The sequence below is a fragment of the Triticum urartu genome, chromosome 4A (assembly GCF_056163025.1).
Source record: "Triticum urartu cultivar PI428250 chromosome 4A, HENAU_Tu73, whole genome shotgun sequence".
NCBI classification, from domain to species: domain Eukaryota; kingdom Viridiplantae; phylum Streptophyta; class Magnoliopsida; order Poales; family Poaceae; genus Triticum; species Triticum urartu.
The window spans coordinates 122,190,335-122,201,562 of record NC_141876.1 but is presented as its reverse complement, the minus strand read 5'-3'; the positions used below and the strand labels follow the sequence as shown (position 1 = coordinate 122,201,562).

At 44.2% G+C, this 11,228-nt stretch overlaps 1 protein-coding gene and 1 long non-coding RNA gene across 2 annotated transcripts; both read right to left on the bottom strand.

Annotated features, from left to right (window-relative positions):
* Positions 1 to 5,037: 5,037 nt before the first annotated feature.
* Positions 5,038 to 7,442, bottom strand: LOC125553681 (uncharacterized). The gene is made up of 3 exons (XM_087519598.1): positions 6,786 to 7,442; positions 6,619 to 6,668; positions 5,038 to 5,345 (listed from the first exon to the last, which is right to left on the bottom strand). Exons 1-2 carry the CDS (start codon positions 7,279 to 7,281, stop codon positions 6,646 to 6,648), a joined length of 519 nt encoding a protein of 172 aa, XP_087375724.1. The 5' UTR covers positions 7,282 to 7,442; the 3' UTR covers positions 5,038 to 5,345; positions 6,619 to 6,645.
* Positions 7,443 to 8,670: 1,228 nt separating this feature from the next.
* On the bottom strand, positions 8,671 to 9,942 carry LOC125554673 (uncharacterized). Its single transcript, XR_015602006.1, has 4 exons — positions 9,842 to 9,942; positions 9,669 to 9,737; positions 9,155 to 9,214; positions 8,671 to 8,685 (listed from the first exon to the last, which is right to left on the bottom strand). It is a non-coding gene; the product is annotated as an uncharacterized LOC125554673 (long non-coding RNA).
* Between the last annotated feature and the right edge of the window lie 1,286 nt (positions 9,943 to 11,228).

The following is an 11,228-nucleotide window of genomic DNA, read 5'->3' as shown; positions in this document are numbered from 1 at the left end:
ACCAGTGCAGATGACGCAACCCAGCTCAAGTGGGAGCTCGATGAAGATTCTTGATCGATGTTTTATGTCTTTTCCGGTTGATCAGTAGTGGAGCCCAGTTGGGACGATCGGGGATCTAGCATTTGGGGTTGTCTTCCTTTATTTTGGTTCCGTAGTCGGACCTTGATTGTATTCTGGATGATATATGTTTAACTTGTATTTGTGTGAAGTGGCGATTGTAAGCCAACTCTTTATCCCTTTCTTATTCAGTACATGGGATGTGTGAAGATTACCCCTCTTGCGATAAAACTACAATGCGGTTATGCCTCTAAGTCGTGCCTCGACACGTGGGAGATATAGCCGCATCGTGGGTGTTACAAGTTGGTTTCAGAGCCTTCCCCGACTTAGGAGCCCCCTGCTTGATCGAATCGGTGACGTTGTTGAGTCTAGAACAAAATATTTTGAGTCTTAGGATTATATATATATCAGAGAGTAGGATTCTTTTTACTCCTCAGTCCCTTCGTCGCTCTGGTGAGGCCTCCTGACGTAGAGTTTTGACTCTTCTCTTCTCAAATTTCATGATTCTTTTTAGGATCACGCGGGTATCTTGGAATCGTTCCTATATTCTTGTGACGAGAACATTGTTCTTGGTGCCTCCTGACATTTAGGGGTTGTGGCAGTGTCCTGAGGAGTTGAGCTCCGAGGTGTTGTCGTCACAATTTTATCGTTGCAGTTCTGGAATACCTGAGTTCGCCGACATTGAAAATCTCTTTTATGCAATTGTTGGTGAGATAACCTCGACGCCACCCAGTACTGGGGAGGGAGTTCGGGAGTATTGCCATAACTCGTATAATGGATCCTTTTTGAAGGTTGAGGTACACGATTTTCGAAGGTTTCTTGGTTATGTGTTGAAGGATGGATACATCTGGATGTAGGTATTGTTAGTTTGGGTGAGATATTATGCTTCCCCTATATCCCCAACACCTGATTGCATAACCTGAAAGTTTCGGGAGTTTATAAGTGGGAATTCAAGTAGCTCCTAGGATATCTTCCCGACAGATGTATGATATGAAATTGGGGTTTGATAGACCAACCGTTAAACATATAGCCGCAATATAGTCGGTTTATTCGTCGGACGTTTCGGTCTCCGGAACAGTTGCCGGGCCACTCTGCTTCTCTCTCTTCTCAGCCCACAGTCTCTCCATAGCCCACCTGCAGCCCACCTAACCCCTCCTCGCGTCCGAAACCATTAGATCACGATCGAGTGGCTCCGGAACGGCCCCAAACAACCCCTAGACCCAAACACTAGCAATTTTGCTATATATGGACACCCTCCTTCCAGATTTGGCATCCCCTAGTCTCCACCTACCTCCTGCCGCAGCCTCCACCCTCCTCCTCGCATTCCGCGCTGGCCAAACCCCTCCCCGCCACTTGGCAGCGCCGCCACGCCCCTTCAGCCAACCGGTGCGCGCCACCTCACCCCGCCAGGCTCCCCGCAGCCACTCATGAGAGGCCACGTCGTCCCTGGCCTCCCCCCACCTCCGCCGCTAGCCCGCTCGGGCCCACAACAGACCTGCCCAAGCCCATCGGGGCCCGAGGCAGCCCGCCCCGCTGCCAGCGAGATCCCCCTTCAACCCCGCCGACCCCGCCGGACTTCACCCATGCCGCCGCCGACCAAGCTCCCCGCCGGCCCCGTCTTGCCGCGCCGTCGCTGGATCCAGGCCTTCCCTCGTCAGATCCGCCTCTCCCCATCCCCGCCGCATCCCGTGCCGCAGCCGGAGAAGCTCCGCCGCCCCGCGACGCGCGACCCTGAAGCCGACAACTGCTACCACTGAGGTCGCTACGCCGCTGCCGGATTTCACCCGCGCCATCGCCCGGAGCTCCTCGCCGACCACCTGCTTCAGATCCGCCGTCCCCGTCGATCCCCTGCCTCTCCACCGCCCACCATCGCCATGGGCCGCCGCCGGCGCCCCTGCCATGGCCTCGCTCGACCTCCTGTCGAGGGAGACGGCGAGCGCCCGCCTCCACCCGACGTGGGCCGCATCCTGAGCGAGGCCCAGCAACCAGCCTCCTACAACCCAGCTCCACCTCGGGCCGATTTGGCCCAAGGTGAGCAGTTTCCCCCCAGCGCCCGTGCTCCTGTTGTGGCCCAGTCCAACAGAATTCGTTCCGCTATGGGTTTTTTCTGGTTCCAGCGATTTTGTCTTTTTTCCCAGAGACGGCAGTTTTGTAGTTTAGTCCCTCTAGATCATGCATTTAATAACTTCACAAACATGCATCAGAATTAAACAAATTTAATAGGTAAAATGCATAGAATTTTGTGTAGGTTAATAATTTCCAACTTTCATGCATGTTTAAAATGTTTAAAATGCTGTTTGATTAAATCTTCCTATTGCCATGCTAAAATGCTTTATTTCATAACTAAATAACCGTAGCTCCAAACTTAACAAACTTTATATGTAAATGGGATAGAAAAATGCCTCGTTTAACATGGTGTACTTGCTTTGCATGTTAAACAACTCTAAAATATGGTTTAGGGCAGAACAGTACCAAATCCATAATTTGCATATGAGGTTTTTCCGGACTTGTTGCTTATTGTTCCGGTCTCATTTAAACTTGCCCAGATAGGTAGTTTTCATATGCTTCACCCTCTTGCCATGTTAACCAACATTTAATATTGTTGGGTACATAAACGAGATCGAACTAAATAACTTGAATGTGGTGTTCCGTCAATATGCAACTCGTTGCATATTGAGCTCCACTTAATTTGTAGTATTGTTTGTGCACTTTTCCATGCCATGCCTCATTAAACCGGACATGCATCATACTTGGTTGTGCATCATGCCATGATTATGCGATGGTTGTTTACCATGCTGTTTGCTTCTTTCCGGTGTTGCTTCTTCGGGTTGGTTCCGATAACGTTGCGTTTGTGAGGATCCGTTCGACTACGTCCGTTTGTATTCTTCATGGACTCGTTCTTCTTCCTTGCGGGATCTCAGGCAAGATGACCATACCCTCGAAATCACTTCTATCTTTGCTTGCTAGTTCGCTCTATCGCTATGTCGCGCTACCTACCGCTTGTTATATCATGCCTCCCATATTGCCATGTCAAACCTCTAACCCACCTTCCTAGCAAACCGTTGTTTGGCTATGTTACCGCTTTTGCTCAGCCCCTCTTATAGCGTTGTTAGTTGCAGGTGAAGTTGAAGTTTGTTCCATGTTGGAACATGGATATGTTGGGATATCACAATATCTATTATTTTATTTAATACATCTATATACTTGGTAAAGGGTGGAAGGCTCTGCCTTATGCCTGGTGTTTTGTTCCACTCTTGCCGCCCTAGTTTCCGTCATACCGGTGTTATGTTCCTTGATTTTGCATTCCTTACATGGTTGGGTGTTATGGGAACCTCTTGACAGTTTGCTTTGAATAAAACTCCTCCAGCAAGGCCTAACCTTGGTTTTACATTTGCCTAACAACCTATTACCCTTCCCTTGGGTCGGCCAACCCGAGGTCATCTTTATTTTAACCCCCCGGGCCAGTGCTTCTCTAAGTGTTGGTCCGAACTGAGCCGCCTGCGGGGCCACCTCGGGGAAACTCGAGGTCTAGTTTTACTCATAGCTTGTCTCATCCGGTGTTTCCCTGAGAACGATATACGTGCGACTCCTATCGGGATTGTCGGCACATCGGGTGGCTTTGCTGGTCTTATTTTACCATTATCGAAATGTCTTGTAACCGGGATCCCGAGAGTGATCAGGTCTTCCCGGGAGAAGGAATATCCTTCGTTGACCGTGAGAGCTTGTGATGGGCTAAGTTGGTACACCCCTGCAGGGTATAAACTTTTGAGAGCCGTGCCCGCGGTTATGTGGTAGATGGGAATTTGTTAATGTCCGGTTGTAGAGAACTTGACACTTAACTTAATTAAAATGCATCAACCGCGTGTGTAGCCGTGATGGTCTCTTTCTGGCGGAGTCCGGGAAGTGAACACGGTCTTGTGTTATGCTTGAACGTAAGTAGTTTCTGGATCACTTCTAGTTTCTCGACCATTGCGTTGCTTCTCTTCTCGCTCTCATTTGCGTATGCTAGCCACCATATTTGATTAGTGCTTGCTGCAGCTCCTCCTCATTACCCTATCCTACCCCTTAAGCTTAAATAGTCTTGATCTCGCGGGTGTGAGATTGCTGAGTCCTCGTGACTCACAGATACTTCCAAACAGTTGCAGGTGCTGATGATACCAGTGCAGATGACGCAACCCAGCTCAAGTGGGAGCTCGATGAAGATTCTTGATCGATGTTTTATGTCTTTTCCGGTTGATCAGTAGTGGAGCCCAGTTGGGATGATCGGAGATCTAGCATTTGGGGCTGTCTTCCTTTATTTTGGTTCCGTAGTCGGACCTTGGCTGTATTCTGGATGATGTATGTTTAACTTGTATTTGTGTGAAGTGGCGATTGTAAGCCAACTCTTTATCCCTTTCTTATTCAGTACACTAGTTGACCCATTGCGCCAAATGGCGCAGAGACCTGCTGAATACATGTTGTCAATGAAAGTAGTTTCATGCTGCAAGAACCTTCAACTAAAGCCATGTTCGTGATGAAAATAGTTTCCTTTACTAAGGACAGGCCATGTATATACAGTCGGTTTAGTTGTGGTCTGCTAAATCCATATGCGCCTTGAAAAAAAAACATGGTTTAATTTGCAGAGCCTCACGTGTTTTAAGTATGAATAAGAACTACGAACTCTTTTTCTGAGATTCAAACACATTTCCAGAGTTTTTATTTCTTAGTACATGTTGTCTAAAGTAACATTTGCCCAGAGAGAGAGAGAAGCATACCCCTCTCTCATTATGATTATTATGAAAAGGTATTAAATTCGAAATAAACAATTTCATTTACTTGAAGCACTTGAAGAAAGAGAACTTAGACATACTTGCAATGCTCATTTAACCTGTGAAGGACAAAAATATTCAATCGTCTCTGAATGATGAACTAAACTAAATAAGAAATATATGCAGTAAATTCATTCAAAGTAGAAAAGGGATCTTACATCAAATAAGGCATTACAACAAACATGGTGTTATCTTAGTAAAAGAAATTACATCATTAGAAGAGAAAAGGGAAGAAAACCAAACATGAGATTGAGATTAATACACCTAGGAGGAGGTCGTAGATATCACTGCGATCATTTTGCGGCCTGGGGAGCAAGGATCCATGGTTTTTATATGCCTTGTCCGGCTGCTGGAGTAGATGACATGGAAACATCGTCTCTATCATCTCGATGGCTTAGACCCAGGAGCCGGATGTTCATCTCGGCCCTCCCCGGCTTCCATCAATGGATTTTTATAGTCAGGGTTAAAGACTGAGAGGCCCTATGCATGTTCACAAAAACACAATTTTGACAAATTATCTCTATTGTAAAATTAAGGGAGTAACTCATTATTCGAGAGAACTGGTCGTACATGAAGCATCAAGAACACACGTGCACAAATCTAATTCTAACTGAATTTAGCTTTCAGTTGGCATTTCCTCAAACAATCAAGTGCACCTATTATTATTTGGCTGACAAAAATATGAACACCAAACATGCCATCATCGTTAAGCAATTCAAGGATGTCTATGAATCGGACATGAAATATTTGGAGCATGGAATAAAAAACAGCACACTGTCTTCGGTCATAACTAACCATATGTGAAGAATGTTTTCGGTCATACAAACCACATTTCAGATCCCTTTTCCATTATATCTTAACTCTAAGATCACAGCTACACGGCTGTGTGTCATAAAAACAAATAATTTCTAGTGTAAATTTAAGTTTTGTAGAGAACCTGTCACCAAATGGTGCATCATTATCAAGAAAATACGGACGAAGGACTGCCAATTCGGCACAACATGTATTTAATCTTATCCAATTGTTTAACCCCCTAAAGCATCTCATACTAATTCCTTATCTTCTAATATCATTCTGGATGGAAAAGAAAAAACAATGCATTAACCAAGGACCCTAGTAATATTTTAATTTATATTTAGAGCACTACAATATATATTCTTTGTATGAACTTTGTAACACATAATAATAATATTCCATTGGCCTTTTCTCAACATAAGAATTCCAATGATTTCGTTCTCAACTCCATAATGAAGCCGGATACATACATGAATTTTAGTATTTTTGCAATAGCTAACTGTGTAACTTTTCTCCATAAATATGAGATAACTTAATGGCAGGATGATGTTTGTTTTCCCCTTATTTTCAGCTGGATCTCAATAAATCAGCGGCAAGGAGTACACATCGCCATGGTTTTGTTTAATAAGTTGCTTCATTTCAAGAACGTGTATTCCATTCTTCTATACATGTCAGCAAGCTCTTTTTGTACTGGCGACAATCAGGAAAAAGCCTGATGTGCGAAAGCAATAGACGAAAACCTTTTTAGAGCTCGCGATAAACTGATATACATATATGGTACTCATCTTCCTCCGCTGGATGCCATGTTCCAACTTCCAAGTAAAGAAAGGTATGCCGTTTCCATTTGATTATAAATTGTGCTCTCAATGCAAGGAAAGTATATGCCGGTTTAAGAAATAACCTCAAATTTAATCATACAACTGTATATTTATGCTATCCATGATTTCGAAAGAGTTACCTGTATGTTGTCATCAACGTTCCCTGTCTAGAGCAGCAGTGAGAGCAAGCCTGTGAAACAAGGCACAGAAGAAAGCATACTATGATGAACCAATGATGAATATCTTACAAAGTTAGACATTTACAACAATTGTAGCACCAAATAGTTCGATGCCCTAATAAAGCTACCTAAAGAGATTAGCTTTGTCCGGACGGGCGACACGGGAGGCGATCTCGATCCAGTTTTCTGCGACCTCCCTTCCGATCTCTCTTCCCTCGCCGCCGCCGGGCAAAACCCGTGCGGTCGACGGTGGCGGCGGGGCCCCGGCAGTTCCGCAGCGACGAGTAGAAGTGAGCAGCAGCGACGATGAAACTCCGGCGGCACCGCATCAGCCTCTGCGTAGATGCGGCGGTTCATAGCGCTAATAAATAGCTCTGTTGGACCAGCAGATTCACGCAGCAGTACAGGAGAAGCAGCACAAGCAGATGCGGGATGTGCTGCTCGCTTCGATCTGGTGCACGCGGGGCGTGGTGTCGCCTCGGAGCGGCTCTTGCTGGCTGCAGCCGCCACGAGCACCAGCCCGGTGTGCCTGGCGACAAGCTTGACAGAGGTCACGCGCAACCCGGCTATGATGTCCATGACGGCGCATGAACGCTGCAAGGTGTCGTTCTCAGATCCGGCCATGGCGTCCGATGGGCCTGGGCGGCACTCTCTCCTGTGAGGTGACTGTCTGGTGTAGTGTGCTCCGCCGCAGCGATGGTCCGTCTAGTAGTCACTTTGGCCTACGTATGGCGGCACCCTAGCTGCGGATTGCGATGGTCACGAAAGGTCTTTGTGATGGTTTCTTTCTCCAGATCCAGTGACTACTGTTGGCGGTTTATACTGACGACATTGCGAGATGCACGCAAAAGGCTTCTTTATGGGTTTCAGTGTGTCTCACTCCAGTTAGTCAGTCAGTCTTCGACAGTGGCATGCAATCTATGGACGGCGACTTGACGCAGAGGGAATGGTTGTGCAGTAACGAGGGTGATTTCTAGCCCAACACATGTAGCTGCTGGAATCGCGGAAAAGTGGTGGCGACAACACATGTTGACTTTGATGTGGTGCTTCTCGAGTACCTTGTCTCGAGCTCCGGGGTGAAAACCCTAGGTATGGCCAGAGTTGGTATACCTGGCAATGATGATGCTTTCGCATCGTTACCTTGTTGAAGGCATTGCTTGGATGTTCGGACTTGTTCTTTAGGGTGAAAACCTAGCATTTGACATTTGATGGTCGAATCCGGTGACGGTGGCGCATGGGCGTTGTTTCCTTCTTGAAGACGTTGTTGTTGAAGAATCTTATGGTCCTTGTGGTGTCAAAGAGATGGTTGGTGCGGATATGGTCGTTGTAGTACTTTGTCGATCGCTGTTTTGATCACTTTTTTATCGCTTAGGTATAGCTTTGGTCTTGTATGACTTTGTTCTTTGCCGGCATGTTTTAAGTATGTGTGCGTTAGTGTTGGTTGTGTGCATCCTAACTATGCAGAGGCCGGGTGTACGCCCATTATGTTTGTATCCACTTGATGCTTCATTTTGAGTAATAAAATTCACCCTTTGTCGGAAAAAAATAAAGCTACCTAAGAAAACCATGGCTCCAAAGCCTTGTCACCTACACATTAAATTATTGTAACTATATAAGAAATTGCAGCAGTATTACAAATAACCTAATGATATATCAGATTACATGACAATGATTTTCTTAAGAAAACTACCAGTTTACATGACATCTCCAACCATATTTCTTACAATTTTTCAATTTCGATATTAGTATATGAAATATGCAAATCTACCTACAGACACAAAAACATTACTGTGATTGGTGTTTCCAAACATAAATCTACAAATAATATTCAGAAACAGATTCATAACAATAGCAAACAAGCCTCCTCTATTTCCTTAAATATGGTGCATAACAAATGAATGACAGAATAGAAAATGTTGTAATGGTGCCATACTACCAAAAACACAATCTTGTCCATTACCTTGAGGAACATGAGATCTGAAAATACGACACTGCAATAAAGTGAAAATTCTGGCAATGTCCATGGACCTGCAAGCACCATTCAATAGTCACACAAACAAATCAAAAATACATAGAAGGGGCAGGGGGAGAGGGGTAATATCATGCCTTCATGTACCAAGGCTGGGAGTATAATAGAACACATTTGTGTTACAATATAAATAATGATATGGAGTCTGGATTAGAAGATAATTTGCTACAAGCTTACACTTGAAAATCTCTTAACATTATATCATTATAATCAACATATTCATCTCACCATAAAGCAATAAAATTTAATTAATCCACATTCAGAAAAACATGCACAATGGTCTTCACATTTAATCACTAATCAAATGTGTGTACTGTATTCTCGTGTATAGCCAAAAGTAAAGTATATAGAATTTGAATTTTCAGCGGTACTTTAGCAGAACTCAACAAATTAATACTTGTATGTGCCACCTTAATGATGAGACACAATAAGGATGCAACAATCCGAGAGGGGAGGAAAGATACAAACCTTAATGATGAGAACTAAAAAGTAGCAAAACAGAGGCACCCAAACTTCTGAAGAGACAAACTGAAAAAAAACCAGAGGAGATGAACCGAACAAACCTCCACAATGAAAATGAAAGCTCATTGCTGGAAGACAAAAAACTCTTTTAACCGACAATCTCGTATGCAATGGAAAAAAGCACACATCTGGTCCACACATAATCATGACTTTACATATGCATAATTAGAATAGTATTTTTTTTCTAGTTTCAGTAATTACATCTCATCTATTTCTTGTTCTGCTTTATCCCCACTTGAGGTGGTATTATCATTCTCGAGCTTCATGCCAAAATGACCCATAATTCTTTCCAGCTACGTTTTAATTTATAATGTAAAGACCAAGATAAATAGAGACAAGCAACATGTGTTTCTGCAAGTCTATAAGAGTGGGAATATAGAGGGGGTGCCAATATGGGGTGTGTGAAATATCACAACAAATAAAAATGAAACACATAGGTGGCAGTGTCATCTACTCATACCTGTTGTTCTTTAGCTATACTATCATAAGGCACCTCTATCCAGTTCTGTAATCTCTGTAGGCACTCTTCCTACAATAGAAAATGCCGCAAAAACTTAGTTGTATAAAGATGAACAACTTGTATATAACAACCTAGCTGTATACCAACGAATAAGAGAGCAAGTGGAGGCAAACCTGAACCATCTCGAGCTCCTTGCTCCTGCTACTCCATCGACCGCATCCGCTGCTCCGTGGACCCCTGCTGCTTCTAGGCTCTCCATATACGCCCTGGAAATGGTTCATCTCAAATTCTGAAGGTAACAGTGTCACTACAAATTCTGAAAATAACACTATAACTTTGTAAACGATTCATCTCAATAAGCAAGTAGGACTCAACCAAGTACATAATTTACGCCAATACAACATATCAAAGCATAAGTAAGAAATAGGCGGAGGGAGAAGGGAGGGAAGATACCACCATAGGAACCAAATCGAAGCACCATACTCCCAAGAACTGCTTGGCTGCAGCAAGCCCTTATTGTCATGGCGCAGATAAGATATTCTTGCTTATGGCACACCACACCACGTGCACTACCAGATCAATCTTAAGTCCGAAATACCCTCTTAAAAACTGGAAGAAAAAATCACAGGTTACCATGGAAGTTGAGGAAAGGATGAAGAAAAATAGGAAGATGCTCACCTGTGTCGGCGCTCCTCCACAAACTTTTAGCTTTCCTGGGGTTCTCCTCTGCAGGTAGAGGCTAGGGATGAGGCTAGGCTAGGAGGGGTTTCCCCGCTGCCGCTGCTGCACTCACTGCATCGTACCTTCATCCCCTGGCCTGCCTAGCTGGTGTGCGCCGAGCAAGTGTACAAGAAAATTTTGAATCTGTAAATCCATGCCTGAGACAATGAACTAAACATTAGCTCTGTACCTGAGACAATGAACTGAACATTAGCTCTGTCCATTCAGCAAGATACAGATACCAACATTCTATGAAAAGAAAGTGCATAACTGGCATCACACTTTTCTTGGTGCAGGTGATCAACCTGAGCACTCACCTAAGCTCAGCTGCTGCTCAACCCCCTCTTCTCCAACCCTGGAACATTTATTCCTATAGCAAACCAAATGAAGAAACAAAATGTCTAAATTTATAAGGCCAAATGCACATACCAAAATTTGAGAAATTCAAAATAAATAAATGAACAATCAGAGGAGTTGATGGGAGAGAGAAGCATATACCTAGCATAAATTCGCACCACCATGTGAGGTTTGGTTGAGACGGACAATGAATCGGGCACTGGAATAAATTGTCCTTGGAAGTGCAAGCACCATGAAGTACAATCAGTCAATCACACAATCAAATCGAAATCACACAGGAGGAGCACACGAGGGAGAGGGAGCAGGACACTACAAAAAAAATACACTTCCGTGATGATACGTGTTTGTCAGAGTAGGTCGCGTTTTCTGTCATGCATGTACATCCATGACAAATTTATGACAGAATCAAGATAGTCATACCTGTGCTGTCGTAGAAGTGTTCCATGACATTACCAAAATTATCATCACGGAAGTGTCCACTTC

Bases quoted from the DNA above. Each gene is read 5' to 3' on its own strand.
- LOC125553681 (XM_087519598.1), bottom strand. From the start codon at position 7,281: ATGGCCGGATCTGAGAACGACACCTTGCAGCGTTCATGCGCCGTCATG. The intron at 6,669-6,785 runs GTAGCTTTATTA...CTTGTTTCACAG, and splicing joins GACAAAGCTAATCTCTTTAG to GCTTGCTCTCACTGCTGCTC.